Source organism: Centruroides sculpturatus, unplaced genomic scaffold, assembly GCF_000671375.1.
Source record: "Centruroides sculpturatus isolate CEXI.00-Female unplaced genomic scaffold, Cexi_2.0 scaffold63, whole genome shotgun sequence".
Classification (NCBI taxonomy): Eukaryota; Metazoa; Arthropoda; class Arachnida; order Scorpiones; family Buthidae; genus Centruroides; species Centruroides sculpturatus.
This window is the reverse complement of record NW_019384640.1, coordinates 850,438-866,364: the sequence shown is the minus strand read 5'-3', so window position 1 is coordinate 866,364 and position 15,927 is coordinate 850,438. Positions and strand designations below refer to the sequence as shown.

At 27.2% G+C, this 15,927-nt stretch overlaps 1 protein-coding gene across 1 annotated transcript in view; it reads left to right on the top strand.

The window, feature by feature from the left end:
• LOC111625990 (dynein heavy chain 7, axonemal-like) overlaps positions 1-15,927 on the top strand; it is a 149,670-nt gene that overhangs the window by 71,771 nt on the left and 61,972 nt on the right. Inside the window, exons 28-36 of the mRNA XM_023369258.1 lie at positions 247-463; positions 1,383-1,693; positions 4,168-4,309; positions 4,381-4,530; positions 9,820-10,023; positions 10,993-11,222; positions 11,972-12,302; positions 12,493-12,604; positions 12,682-12,767. Of these exons, the coding sequence (XP_023225026.1) occupies positions 247-463; positions 1,383-1,693; positions 4,168-4,309; positions 4,381-4,530; positions 9,820-10,023; positions 10,993-11,222; positions 11,972-12,302; positions 12,493-12,604; positions 12,682-12,767 (1,783 nt within the window). The remainder of the gene's footprint in view (positions 1-246; positions 464-1,382; positions 1,694-4,167; positions 4,310-4,380; positions 4,531-9,819; positions 10,024-10,992; positions 11,223-11,971; positions 12,303-12,492; positions 12,605-12,681; positions 12,768-15,927) is intronic.

Below are 15,927 nucleotides of genomic sequence, written 5' to 3'. Positions count from 1 at the left end.
AACATCTGAACACAAATTTATCTGGATTTTGAAAGATTTTTCATGTTAAATTAAAGTTTGGCTACATTGGAAAATTAATATAACTTGGCTTGTTTTAAACTATATACCTCATACTTTGTAATGAAAATAATATGTTAATATACAATTATTATTTTTTTAAAAGAATTAATGTTAAAAATAATTATTTCTGTCTTCTTGATAGTTCATTGCATTATATGTTTTCAATTTTGACTTTTTTATTTTTAGAAATTTTGATTCAAGTATCAAAGAATGTGTACTTCCAATCATTAAAGCAACTCTTCAGATTTATAAGGAATCAACGAAAAATCTTTTACCAATACCAACCAAATCTCATTACCTTTTTAACTTGAGAGATTTTTCACGTGTTGTTCAAGGACTTCTATTATCATCACCTGAAACCATTAAGGATATTAAATCTATGAATATTCTATGGATACATGAAGTATGTAGCATTAGTTTAAATGAAAATATAGATTATTTTAATAAAAAAGAATAAATTGTTCAAAAAATTTAACAAGAATAGTTTTTGTAATAGAATTAAATTTTAAATTTATGTTGTTTAAGAAATATAGTAACAGTAGCAGTGGTGTATTTAGAAATATGGCACCTCTAGGCCCACAATATGCAAGTACTGCACATCCTTGAAACTAATAGTATTGCCATTTTTATACTGATTAATTCTATTTTATAATTTTAATTTTGCAATAATTGTATTTTTACAGATTCTTAAATATCAAAATCATGAAAAATACATTTATTGGATACAATTAAAGATAATTTTTGTTATACAGGATGAATTACAGTATAATTGGTGAAGTTTAACAACTTTGCGACTTATATTGTAAAGATGTCCTGGGTCTAGTGGGCCTAATAAAAAATACAATAGCACATATCACAAATAATGATCTTACGCAGTACTGATCTTACATATAGTATTTTGGGTGGCAGGTGATTTCTATGCATTGCTGACATTTCATTCCAGCAGTGGTAACAGAATGAAAAGGATCAAAGGGTATTCCTGTTGAAAATCTATCATTTGTACTACCACTTTGTTTATGCAAAATATATTTATGTATTAATATTACTCAAATGATGTGTCTTATTTTCTCTCTACTTAATCTTTTAATTTACTTTATGACATATTTCTAAATAAGGTTATGTTTTCATTATTTCATTGTTATGAATTTTTGAACCCTCCCAAACTCTTGCACTTCTAGGCCTGGGCCTAGTGGGCTTAATGGAAAATGCACCACTGAACAGTAGGCTATTTTAAATTTTTCAAAAACTTTCTATAATATATTTTGTTTATTAATTATTAAGTTTTTCAATTTTATTAAATTATTTAAATTATATATTTGTAGATTTTTCGTGTCTTTTATGATCGTTTAGTTGATGATGATGATTGTTCTTGGTTGTTTGGAAGTGTTCAAAGTTTGTGCAATAGTGTTTTAAATGAAAATTTTCATGACTTATTAAGCTTTCTGGATAGCAATGAAGATGGATTTGTTACAGAAAACGATGCTTCCTATTTAATATTTTGTGATTTTAGTGATCCAGAACAAAATTACTACTCACAAGTAAAAGATATTGTCAGTTTACAAAATATTATTGAAGAATGTCTTACAGATTATAATAATATCTCTAAATATCCTATGAATATAGTGTTATTCAGGTAATATTATAATTCATGCTATTTAATTTTAAAACTTATAAGCAAAAATTATGAAATGTTGATATTGTTAATCTATATCAACAAATAATAGATGTGTTATAAACATATTACCTATTGCTAATAGACAACATGAGAATTTTGATTCTTATGAAATATCTTCATGAAATCCACATAAAAGTTGAAAAATTGTTAATTCGTTTAATACAAATATAAAGACAATAATTTTGTAAAAAGTTTATTTCATTCAAAAGATTTGATTTGGGAGTATGGGGGTCTGATAGAATAAATATTAGAAGAATGGATGAACTCAGATGAGTCTTGAGGTATTGGCAGGTATCTTTCAATGGGCAATCTCTATTGCACGTGTTGATAACTTGTCCCTTTCCTTTTTCCCTAGTCACTGACTTCTTAGAAATAAAGATAAGAGACAGTAAGAACTGACCAGGATGATTTTCTGCTATTCAAGCCTCTCAATTTTTTTCTCAAAGATCCTTCTCACTAACTCAATTCACTCATGCACACCCAATTTACTTACTATTTGATTGGATCTTCAAACTGTCATCAAAAAAGTCAATGGAAATTATCCAGAAATTACTCCTCTTCCAGGGAAGTTTATCCTACCTGCATCTTCTTTTTCTGTCTCCCATTCAACTTACATTTACTGTCTCAACTGCAGCTGATTACCACTATTAGACAAAATATCTGATAGTTTGAGTGACATGTATGATTTAACAATTCACATTCCTCTTGTGATGCAACATAACTTTTGTCTTTTGTTTAAACAAATAAAATCCCATTTGTTTCTCCAATGATTTATAGGTCCATATGGGTCATTTAAATTCTTAGCTATCTGACATATACAAATTCATCAGAGGCAACCTTAAAATCTGTCTTGTACATAAATTTCTTTCAAAAAGAAAAAGTTTGAAATCTTATTTTATAAAATAATTAATAACAATAAAAACACTTTTAAGAAAATATATATTCTTTTATAATAACTATTAATGTTTTGTGTATCTTTTTTCATAATATATAAATAATTAATGAAGCTCTTAAAATATATACACTTGTGTTCAAAATTAAAATAACACACAAATGTATGTAGCAAAAACACAGAAATGAACTGCCCTCCATCATAATGAATCATCCAGATGCCTTCTCTGAAAAATGTTCTGATAAGCTAGTAAGGAAGCATATCAGGACACTTCCTCATTGTTTATGCTTTTCACAGACATTTGTTTGTCAGAAACAATTTTGCTGTACACTACATGTTACATTAGATTTTGTCTCACAGGTGTGTTGTGTTATGCCTTATTTGCATGACCTTGCTTGATAGGATGACACTTTGCTGATTTACATATGCATTAAATTTCAACTATTCATTTTATAGTGTTGATTTTACAAGAGTTTTGTGTTTGTTGCTTTAATTTTGGGTACAATATTTTAATATCTTATCCAAAATGTTTTAATTGTATTATTAAAAGGAAGCTTTCTTTTATCATAAGTTTATCAAAAATAAAAATTTATGCCATTGTTATTTAGACCTTCTTTCTATATAGTGTTTTCAGTTTGTTAATTTAATAAGTATACACAGGGCCAGCTTAATGGGTGAGGTGATGAGGTGACTGCCTCAAGCAACAAAGTAAGTGATCAAAAATGTTCAAAAGGAGCAAAATAAATAAATAAAAATAATAACTGAATAAAGTTAAATTCCATATATACACTTTAAAGTTGTATATAAAAAGTTCATTTAAGAATGCCACTTTTCTGAAAGTAAAAATGGAAAAAATTAGTTTCAACTCAGGCATAAGCTACCATCAAACCAACATTGAGTAGACATAACAAATGAACAATAATAATTGTAAGATAACAGGGCATTCTAGAATCATTATTTATTTGTTATATTTATGATTTAAGTATTTGGCAAATGAGATTTTCTGACATAATAAATATTTTTTCCATTAAGTCCTTAATACAAATTTAAATTTTGGGTGCATTTCTGTTTTAAAATTAAATTTTTTTAATCTGTTGCTGATTTTTAACAATATAATGTGCAATGAAAATTCTGATGTAATGAAGATTGTTTAGTTTTCATTACATCTGATCTTTGTGCATAATTTTTAAAAGGACGAGGTTTTAAACAACTACATTATCTTTTCATAATGTAGCTTATTAATTTTTTCAATATATGTATATAGAATAACACAATACAGTAGACTAAGGAGGAACTGAATAGATGCTTAATAAATATAAGTTATATAAAATATACCATTTTATTAACATTATAACATTTTTTTTTTGAATTGTGAAATAGGAGAAATTAAACTTTAAAAATCTTCCCCATCTGCCTAAATCTTACATTGCATATTCATTTTGAATAATTATTATTTTAATATTTTGGAAATATTTATTGCATTATTTCAATAAATTTTTATCAAATAAAATCTAATAAAAAATAAACTATTTAATTTCAGCTATTTTATTCAACATCTGTGTCATATTTCTCGAATAATGTTGTTACCACATGGTCATATTTTATTGACTGGTGTTAGAGGTTCTGGAAAACAATGTTTAAGTAGACTTGCAGCTCATATTGCAAATTATGATCTATTTCAGGTATATGCATTTTATGTATGTATGTATATATTTTTTAATATTATTAAATATATATTAAAATTTTTATATAGATTGAAATTTCAAGGAGTTATACAAATATAGATTGGCAAAATGACATTAAAAATCTATTAAATAAATCAAGTATTGAAGATACACATAGAGTGTTTTTGTTTTCTGACAAGCAGATTATATCAGAATTATTTCTTGAAGATATTAATNGAGTAAGAAATTTTGGCATGTCTTGTGGATTGATGATGATGTGTGTTAGATGTTTAGCTAGTTCCTGGTGCAGTGATGTAAACTTTTTATACCAGAAATTGTGAATGTTGTCTACACCAGGTGTCTTCCAGTTGTGTGTTCTGTTAACAGCGTAGCGAATGTCGTGTATGTTTATTTCAGCACAGGGCATACTTGGTATGTTATGCAAGTTTCTGTTCTCCTCCTTGATCCAGCCTGCATCAGCATTGTTATTATTATTATTATTATTATTATTATTATTATTATTATTATTATATCCTTGTATAATGTATGCCTCGAATAACAGACACTACGAACAACGGACTTTCTGTTTGGCCATTACGTGACTCGAACAACGGACTGGCTGTGAACAACGGACTTTTCATTCGGCAGTTACATGAGGCGACACAACAAACTTTCTGTGAACAAGTGCGAATGATGTTTTTGTGAATATGGGGGCGTAAGGCTCCCCCCTCTATAGTCAGGATAAGAGGTCAACCGAGTGTAAAGAGAGGTGATTGGGGTCGACGATAAGGTGAAGGGCGAGATCGAGTAAAGGAGTCTACCATTATTTTAACAAATATAAAATAACAATTTATTAAAGAATAGGCAAATGACAAAACTACACAAAGCTCTATACCATCAGAGAGTTTCTATATCAACTTAGAGTTTCTATACCGACTTAGAGAGAGTTTCACCGTACTTTCATACCTCTTATAGTCGTCCACTTCGACGATTCTGAACGTGGATGCCTTTAAAATATCGATCCAAGGAATAATCCACAAATACGGCACAAATTATATAAAATCGCAACTTAAGTGCTCATTTAATTCGAGGTTCATCGGAGATCGGAATTCGGCTTGTTTAGAAGATTGGCGCGATGTTGTTAATCCTGCGTTTGGTAATGAACATTTTTCATCAAAATCGTTTAAAAATTGTGTGAATTGGCGGTGATTTAGTCCTCTACTTTTAATAAAATTAACTGTTTTAATTATGGGATTCATTACATGATCCATTTTCAGCACTTTAGAGGCTAAGACTTCTTGACGTACAATACAGTGAATTCCAACAAATTTGGGTCATTCACCTTTAATTTCATTTAAAATTTTGTTCCGTATTTTTTGACAACACCAGCATTTTTATCGACCATGGATGATGACCCATATGTGGTAATACTGCAGAATTTACTCTAATCCAAGTCATAATTTGGTACTAATTGCTCAATTGTTGAGTAAATATCTTGAGCTTTGATAGTAGTCTTCAATGGTATGCATTGCAGCAACTCTTCTGTGATGTTAAAATCTTCATTAATTCCACGAATAAATACAGTAAGCTGCGATGTATCTCTGATATCTGTACTTTCATCAGCTGCTAAGGAATACCAGATAAATTCTTTAATTTTATGTTTGCGTTGAAAGTCCAAATTTTCTGCCAATTCATTTACTCTGGAAGCAATTGTATTTCTAGTCAGGGGTATTTCTTGAATGACTTGTTTCTGTGATGGGAATGAAATGTCAGCCACGTCTAGCATACATTGTTTTAAAAATTCACCATCACTAAAAGCTTTTGATGTTTTTGCAATCTTTAGTGCGATCGAATAACTAGCTTTCAATGCATTTTCATTGTCAGTTTTTGATTTTTTAAAAAATGATTGCTGCCCCATTAGTTTCAAAGATACCAGTTTCCTTTCCTATGTTAAGTTTACTGCTATACCTTAGTATACAGTTTACAGTGGAGGGTAATAGGCAATGAACACCAACCAATTTAAGGACTTTACACTTATTATTTAATGTTCTTATTAAAATATATGATTCAAAACTTCGGGAGTCTTACATGCATATTGATACACCGACAATATATATTCAGTACTGTTAACACGCGTCTATATCGGCTCCCGAATCTAATACCTAATTTTTTTGGGATTGTACAAATATAAAGGAACAAAACACAAACAAATTTTCTTACATGAGTTCTTCTCTAAAATGTTGATCAATGTATCTGGGGTTCACTTTGAAGTCTTTATTCTAGGTCCGGATGGAATTGGATCACTGTTCTCTCTCCACACTGTCCATTCTCCTTTTACCTTTTTACCACGTGCTTGTCCACTCGCGCACTTCACTAATACCACGTGTCCAACTTAGTCCGAATCGCCAGACAAAGAGTGAAACACCTCCCTTTATACTTCTTCGTTTTTGACGTCACGAGTCACAAACCAATCAGAGTCCCGCGGGTTTTTACAAAAGTGGTGCCCAGGCACAAACGGAGCATGCGAAACACATACAACGAAAAAAAAACAAAAAAAAAAAAAACAACAATTTAATCTGAGTGACAGATCACTACACCTAATTTCATTGGTAAATAACTCAAACTTGTCTTTATGATTCATTTCATAGTGTCTTTTCACATTAAATTCTTTACAAATGGCAATAATCTTATTGCAAATCAAACAAAGTGGTTTACCATTCCATTCAATAAAAAAATACCAAATTTCCCACTTTGGCTGGAAAAATTGGCACTCACTATCAACTTTTCTTTTTACTGACATTATTTATTGAAAATTTTTTACCATTGCATTTATTTGACCGAACTTGCTCACCAATAAGAAAACACAACAAAGTCTCTAATTACGGAAGTGTCTTGAATACTGAACAACGTTGCCAGATGATTATAGCTTTTGTGTATGAAAATTTTCTAAAAAGTAGCCCAAAAGTATCCGAATAAAAAAATTCATTTTTAATAACCCAAGATTTGACAACAAAATAAAAAAACAACATTCGTACTTTCCAGCAAAAATAAATAATCTTGTTTAGACGGACTTTGAAGTTTAAAAGATGAAATAGAAAAAACATAATGTAAACAAGAAATTAAATACAAAAATAAATCAAATAAAATTAATATCTCTAAGTAATATGAATAAATAAATAAATAATAATAATAATAATTGAGTTCAACAATTTTGTCTATTCAGTATTATTTGTTTAAATACAAAATATCACACTTTGTTTAGTATGAACATAATAAAAAAATAAACAAATAGCATTATTGAATTAATGTCGGGGGCCGCAACTAATTGCCTCGAGGGCCAGTCATGGCCTGCGGGCCATATCTTTGACATCCCTGTCATACATAGTGATGTGTGTGGACCAAGTACACCATCTACAATTAGTGGTGAAAGTATTTTCAGGTAATGTTAGATGACTTTCACATTTTGTCATTGTTAAATTGTTAAAAATACAAGTGTGAAGCAGAAGATAACTTGATAGATTATATTTGAGAAATGAAAGCTCAGCATGGTCTTACTGTGAAAACACTGCAATTGGATAATGGTGGTGAATTCAGTTCAAACAATTTTAAAGGATTTGCAAAACACAGTGGCATACTATTGGAATACACTATGAGCTATAACCCACAGATAGGAGGAAAGGCTGAACTCATGAATAAGACTTTATTAAACATAGTCTGCACAAAACTCATTGACTCAGGAATTTCAAAGGAGTTATGGGGAGAAACATTAAAGAGCTCAGCCTACAAACTAAATAGATCTTTAATAAGTGCTCTTTAGAGAGAGAAAATGCCATCAATTCTGTGGCATGGATGGAATGATATCAGAAAGCTGAAAATTTTTGGATGTTGAGCATGGTAAAACATCCTGCCAAAACAAAATAAACTAGAACCAAGTTATGGTGGAATACTGTGGTGGTGACTATAGGTTGTGGATCCCGACAGAAGAAAGGATAATAAGATCATGAGATGTACTGTACAGTTGATGAAAACTGTATGGAGTATACAGAAAATGAAAGAGCCAGACCAAAACAAATAGAAGAGGGGGGTGTTTTCCCAGCTGTAATTATACCCAGTATTGAAGAAAAAGAACAAAATGATGATGGAAGAATACTAGGAAACAATAAAACAGTGAGCTAAAAGATGAAAGAGAAGACAAAAAGGAAATTCTAAAGTTAGAAGAAACATTAAGAAACCTTCTTGTTTAAATGATTTTGAATTCTATACTGCATATTGTTTGTTATCATTGACAGAAGGACCTAAAACGTGCCAGGAAGCATGCAAGTCATCAGAGTGGAGGAAAACTATAGAGAAAGAAGAGAAAGGTTTAGATGGTCTAGTAGGCATGAGTGATGCTGATAGGGGAGGAGATACGAAAACTAGGAAAAGTGTGAGCAGAATGATTGGTTTTTATGCTGGAAATCCAATTGCATTGTATTCCAGAAAATAGAACTCTGTGGCTCTTTCATCTATGGAATCTGAATATATTTCAGTTAGCATCAAAGTTCAAGAATTAATGAATTTGAAAGGTATTTTATCTGAAGTTGGTTAAGTGTAATATTGCAATCCTCAAAGTTGACAATCTACGTGTGATTTTTATGATGAAAACTTTTGAGAATTCAAAGACTGGTAAGCATATTGACATAAGATATCACAACATCAAAGACCTGTGTAGAGACAAGGAAATTTCAATTAAACATTGAAATTTCCTTGTCTCTACATTTGGAAATTTCAATTAAACATTGAAATTTCCAAATGAAAATGAAAATATTGCTGACATTTTTACAAAAGCTTTGGGAAAAGAGAAGTTTGTCAAATTCAGAAGTTTGATGTTTTGTGACTGACTGATATAGTATATATGTATAGAAAGTCTTTACATATTAAATACTGTTATTGTTTGTAACATACAACTACATTTCAAAATCTCAAGAACATCAAAATGAGGTGGTGTGTCAAGGAAAGTGAATTTCATATTGTTTTATTCTTTACTGTCAGAAGCGTTATATCTTCCAGCACTCTGTTTGCCTCACTCCACTGTTCTGTAAGTAGCACAGAAGGCTTGTGATGTTCTGCTGTTCTTTCTGTATTTGTTTGTTTATTAAACACAATTTTTAGTTAAAGCAATGTACTATTGTACATTCTTTCTTCACTTTTAACAAAAATGTAATCTTATTTTATTTATTCTTTTATTGTATGGACATAAAATTTATATTATGACAATATAATTTTTTTATTATCTAATAACTTAAACAAAATTGTTTTAAAATGATAGTATAAATGTTTGTCATAGTAAAACAAATAAAAGTATACAGTTAAAATTAAAAACAGTAACTTTTATACCAAGGAATCTAATTAATTTAGTGCTGATCCATTGCATACAATTATGACTATACTGTACTATAATTTTTAAGTCAGGTATATTTCTATCTCCTGAGAGTAATTATAAATTTTTTTAATAATTTACTTATAATGATAACTGATTAACTTTTCAATTAATTTATAAGTTTATTAACAGATTACGAGATAAATCACAGCAGACAGATGGCTCACCACTTGCACTTTTCAACCTTTTTATCCAGCTTGTAAAACAGCAGTTACATATCTGTTTAACAATGAGTGCAACCAGTGATTTATTTAGAGATCGTATTCGTAAATTTCCATCACTTGTTAATTGTTGCACTATTGATTGGTTTAAGGTGAGGATAATACAAAAATTTTCGTTAATATAATAATTACTTATAATCTTGACTGTTATTTTCATTTTCACAAATTCTTATTATTGATATACAAAAAAGACAATGGTAACATTTATAATAAATTATAACTTAGAATTTTGTTATTACTTTAATTAAATATTACTTGTTAACTCACAATAATTAAATTTGTTTAAAGTAATCTTTGTATATTGTAAAACTATTTATATTAATATAGGGAAAAATTCAATAAAAATAATCATACTTTTGCAATTAACATTTTTCTTCTTGTTATTAAAGTATTTATGAATGAAAAACAAGGAGTTTATTATTAAACAGTTAAATATTATTAACTATGCTATGTGATGACTCAGTATTATTATATAACTGCTTATTTTTGGTTATTTTAGGATAAATAGATAAAACTTAATTTGAAGATTAAAATTTGTTTTGTTTATTTTAATAATGAACTCTCTTTACTCTTCTTCATACAGAAGAATGAAAGGAGAGAAGATTTACTAGATATTATTTTCATCATGTCTCCTAATTTTAATTACAAATTAAGTGAAATTTTTTTATTGTTTTGAATATTTAATTTTTTTAAAAATTGTAAAACATTTTAAAGTATTCTAAATATTGAAAAAAGAAATTTCTTTTCAAACAACAAAAATATAAATAACACTTCTGGAGAAGTCCAAAATTAATTTAGTGTAAATTATCAATTCTGTGGCATGGATGGAATGATATCAGCAAGCTGAAAATTTTTGGATGTTGAGCATGGTAAAACATCCTGCCAAAACAAAATAAACTAGAACCAAGTTATGGTGGAATACTGTGGTGGTGACTATAGNTTTCGAATAATGCTATTTTAATCTTAAGTTTTTGAAAATTTTTTCATTAAAAAACCTTTGTTTATAATTTACTTTTTTTTTTAACTATAAAAATAGATTTTAAGATATTTTATTTTTCTAGGTATGGCCAAATGATGCATTAGAAGCTGTAGCTTGTAAATTATTAAAGGAAGTTAATCTAAAATCTACAGAATTGTCAGGTTGCATAAATCTTTGCAAACAGTTTCATAATTCAACAGTAGATCTCTCCAAAGATTATTTTAGGGTTTTACATCGTCATAATTATGTCACACCTAAATCATTCTTGGATTTGATATCAACTTTTCAAATTCTTTTAACTGAAAAAAGAGGGTAAGAATAACTAAATTTTATTTCAATTTTACATTTTAAAATAATTAAAAATTATTTTTATAAGAAAATAACAAATTTTAAGAAAATTTTGAAATATGTTTATGGAAAATTATTCAACTTTTTTTTACTATTCCTAATCAATTAGTTCTAAAATTTAAACATTTTAATGTTTAGTCCATTTAACTTTGAAACATTAAATTATTACGATCATTGTTTTAAACTAGTTTATTGTTATTATAAAAATATGAATTATGTTCATGTTATTTTAAAAAAGTAATTTTTGTTTATTTTATAATGATAATTATTCTTTAATAAATTTTTGTGAAATTAAACAATTTATGCAATTTCTTAATGAATCATGCCATGAAAAATTTTATGTATTATTTATGAAAAAATGTATATAAAGTCAGAAGAGAATATAAATGATTGTCAGTTTAGTTTTAGAAATGATTTTGACATTACAGAAGCTTTAGTCTGTTTGCAGATATTGATACGAAAGGCTCAAGATGTAGAATAAAACTTTTCTATCTTATATTTCATACTTTCTGAATTGATGACAAAGATAACTAAATCACTAAAATTGTACTGGTAACAGAAAGCTGTGTTTCAAGTTTAATGAAAGATTTTCAGAGGAATTTTAGATCATGAGACAATATTATTTTTACGAACATTGTTATTTTTAGAATATATATAAATACATGCTATTATAAAACTGTTTTTAACAAATCAATAAATATTTTCCTAAACAGAGAAATCATAAAATTAAAACAGCGATATAAAATTGGATTAGAGCAGTTGGCACATGCATCTGATCAAGTTTCTCAAATGAAGGATGAATTATCAAAATTGCAACCTCAATTAATTGAGGCAAGTAAAGAAGTTGCTAATACAATGGAAATGGTCGAAAATGAATCGGAAGAAGTTGCAAAAATTGAAATGAAAATGAAGGAAGATGAATTATTAGCTAATATTCAAACTGATGAAGCAAATACTATCAAAAAAGAGTGTGATTCAAAATTAGCTGAAGCAATGCCACAATTAATTGCTGCTAATAAAGCTTTGAATACAATAACCCCTACTGTAAATATACATTATTTATTTTTGTTTTTACATTGTTTTGATATCAGATAAAAAAAATTAAATAATATATAACACTTATTAACACATTTTATTTGAATAGATATGAATTTACATTAATTTGCATGCTATTTATTTACTTAAAAAATAAAAATATCTCAGATTTTATCATTTAAATTACCTTATCTTACAGGATATAACATTTCTTAAAACAATGATACATCCACCTCCTGGAATAAAATTAGTGATGGAAGCAGTTTGTATTTTAAAAGAGATTAAACCAATTATTACTAAAGATTTAATAGGTAAATAAAAGTTTTATTTTAATTTTATATTTAAGAAGTATTTCAAATTAAATAATTAAATGTTAATTTTTTGTTAGGCCAAACAACAGAAGATTATTGGGGACCATCAAAAAAATTTTTTGCTGACATGAAATGTTTAGAACATCTGCAAAATTATGATAAGGTTAGTTTTTTATAAAATATGTTGACTTAAATATAAATTGTCTGTTTAATTTAGAATAGTACAATCATGATTGCATAATGGGATATGTCTGCTATTTTTCTGAAATCTGAAAACATTTTGAATTAATTTGCAGGCTAATATGGTTAGTAGGTTATTAGAGAAATGCCTAGTCAATGTGCATGCAGTTATATTTTCTTTGTTTTTACAAATATATTACATACAATGAGGAAATTACCACATTGGCAGTCAGTATAGATATCAGGGGTCAACAAGTAGACGACAACAAGGGCTAAGACAAGAAGGGCAAAGTTCCTGTGTTATCTATTTTATATCTGAAGGAAATATTGATAGATTTCACTTTCAGAAGTACTGTACACCCTCTAGTGTTGCAAGAGGACACTACATGTTGTCACAAATTATTCAAATTTTTAAATTAATATGCCTCAATGTCCTTAATTTATTCAAATATTATTTCATTCACCAGTACAGTGTGTATTTCTATTAATAGGATTTATTAAACTGGTATTTAAGATTACTGCAAATCAGTCACACAGATTAAAATTGTTTTATTTACATTTACTTGTAAATGTAGTACCAGGTACCATCTTAAATACCAGTTTAATAAGTCCTATTAATAGAAATACACACTGTACTGGTGAATGAAATAATATTCAAATTTTTCTTTTTATTTGAACTAAATCAAAGTTATCAATGATATAGTGATAGTACTTAAAATATTATTTTAAAATAATAAATCAGGAATAATATTTCAGTATTCCTAAATTGGAAATTTAAAATATAAAATGAAAGTGTTCAAATTGAAATTTTGTTTTAGAAATTAAAGAGTTAATGGATTTTAGAATTAACAGCATTATAAAGATTTAGTCAGCAGTTCAAGACACAAATTTTTATAATTATTATCATTATTTAAGATAAAAATTTTGTTGAAAATTTAATGATATATCTATTTTTAAGGCAAACAATAAATAAGAATATATCAATTGGAATTTGGATTTCACTTAAGAAAGCATATAAATGTTTATTATAGAAATAGAGATTTAAAAAAAAATTATACATAAAAATTAAATTATTTTAAAATAATTTTAATCAGCTCCAAAATATATCAAAACTATTATATTAATGTAAAATCAATTTTAATTAATACTTAAAACTTTCCAAATACTATAGTTGAATAATGGAAATTTATTCAAAACCTTGCTTATAATAGGTATGTTTCTCAGTTCTATTGAAAATTTAACCAATTTAAATTATTTGGATGATAAAATTTGAATTAAAATAATGTTTTCTACTATTAACAGATTTAACAAATACATTGTATTATATGAAAATAAAATTATTTTGATATGATCTGTATTGAATGAATTTTTTTTTTTAGTGTTTCATTTTACTCACTTATTTTGAGTTTGCTGTCTTTGTTATATTTATTATATATTGATGTATTAGATATTTTCATAATTAATTACAGAATCCAAGCAACTTAAATGTAAAGAACTGATGACAAAAATAATCTTAGGCTTACTTTTAGGAACTTATTTATTAATATAAATTAAATTATTCTTTATCAGAAGAATTATAATATTCAGTCTCTTTACATTCAAATACACTCCAATATTCTTGATAATATTCTAATTATTTTTGAAAAATAATGAAGAATATGAAGACAATGTCTGCTGTAGAAAATATGGGTAAGGCTTCCAGAATTTACCTTAATTTATTTTTTTAGCATTGAAAATGGATATCTCTTATCTAGAAAGTTTTATACAGTCAAATCAAGTTACTTACAATAAATTAAAACTAATTTACATTATTTACAATAAATAATAATAATAAATAACCTTAGAACAATAAATATTAAAAAAAGGCAAGATATATACATTAGTCTAACACTGTCTCTTCCTTAAGCATTATATATCTTGGAGATGCAGTTGCCAAGGATAAATAATCCATTTTATATTGTTTACTTGGACCTTGTTTATAAATAGGATTTATTATTCTAGTTGTAGTTTCTCATTAGCAAAAAGAGAAAGTCTTAGTCAACAGGTAAAACAAAATATCTTTATTTTACCTATTGATTAAGACTTTCTCTTTTTGCTAATGAGAAACCACAGCTAGTATAATAAATCCTATTTATAAACAAGGTCCAAGTAGACAATGCTTTACTTTTTTTCTTTTTATATTAAGGGCATAGAAATAAAAAGAATTGATAAATAATCCATTTTCACTGTAACAATGAGGTAATCTATTATTCTGAAAAAGAATCTTCATTAAAGGGAAATTGTTGTGTACAAAATTGTCGTACTGAAAGTAAACCTAGTGTCCAAGACTAAAGTCCATGGACTTAAGTTTGGAGATAATTTATTTATGGAAATATCTGGTATATATTACTTCTATATTGAATATTATAAATATACATTTTTTTAGATAAGCATTAATTTCATTAAGATGGAAAAAATTTCATAGATAGTTATAATCCAAGAACTTGCACATATTTCAGTAGATAACACAAATATTTTGATACTTTTATAAATTAATATTTCAAATTCATTTTAATAGTAAAATGTTGTATTTCATATAAAGTCAGTTTTAATATTTAAAATTTCAATTTTTTTTCAAATTCAAGTTTTATTGCTTTTAGTTTTCCCTAGCATTTGGGGGTACAAATTAATTATAAACATTTCACAAATTAATACATAATTTTTAGTTTCCTCTAACTTGGTTGGGTACAAATTAATTATAAACATTTCACAAATTAATACATAATTTTTAGTTTCCTCTAACTTGGTTGGGTACAAATTAAATATAGACAATAAGTTACAAAACCAAATGTATAAATAATTCATGTCAGCATTTACAACACAGTGCCAAGCTGTATACAAAGTAAAATAAAAACTTATCAAATCACTTTTGATCTGTTATCCAGAAAATGTTTGAAGTATCTGTTGTCAAATATTCTTGGAAATCTAAACCATTTAGTAACATTGTCCTATAGAACTGTATAATAATACAGCTATTAAAAATATTCTATTTTAAATCAGAACTTTTCCATTACAAACCCAGCATTTCTTCACTAATTGCAAATTTAAATATATTTATTTACAATGAAAAAGTATTTATTCATTCTCAATTGTGCAATTAGCCT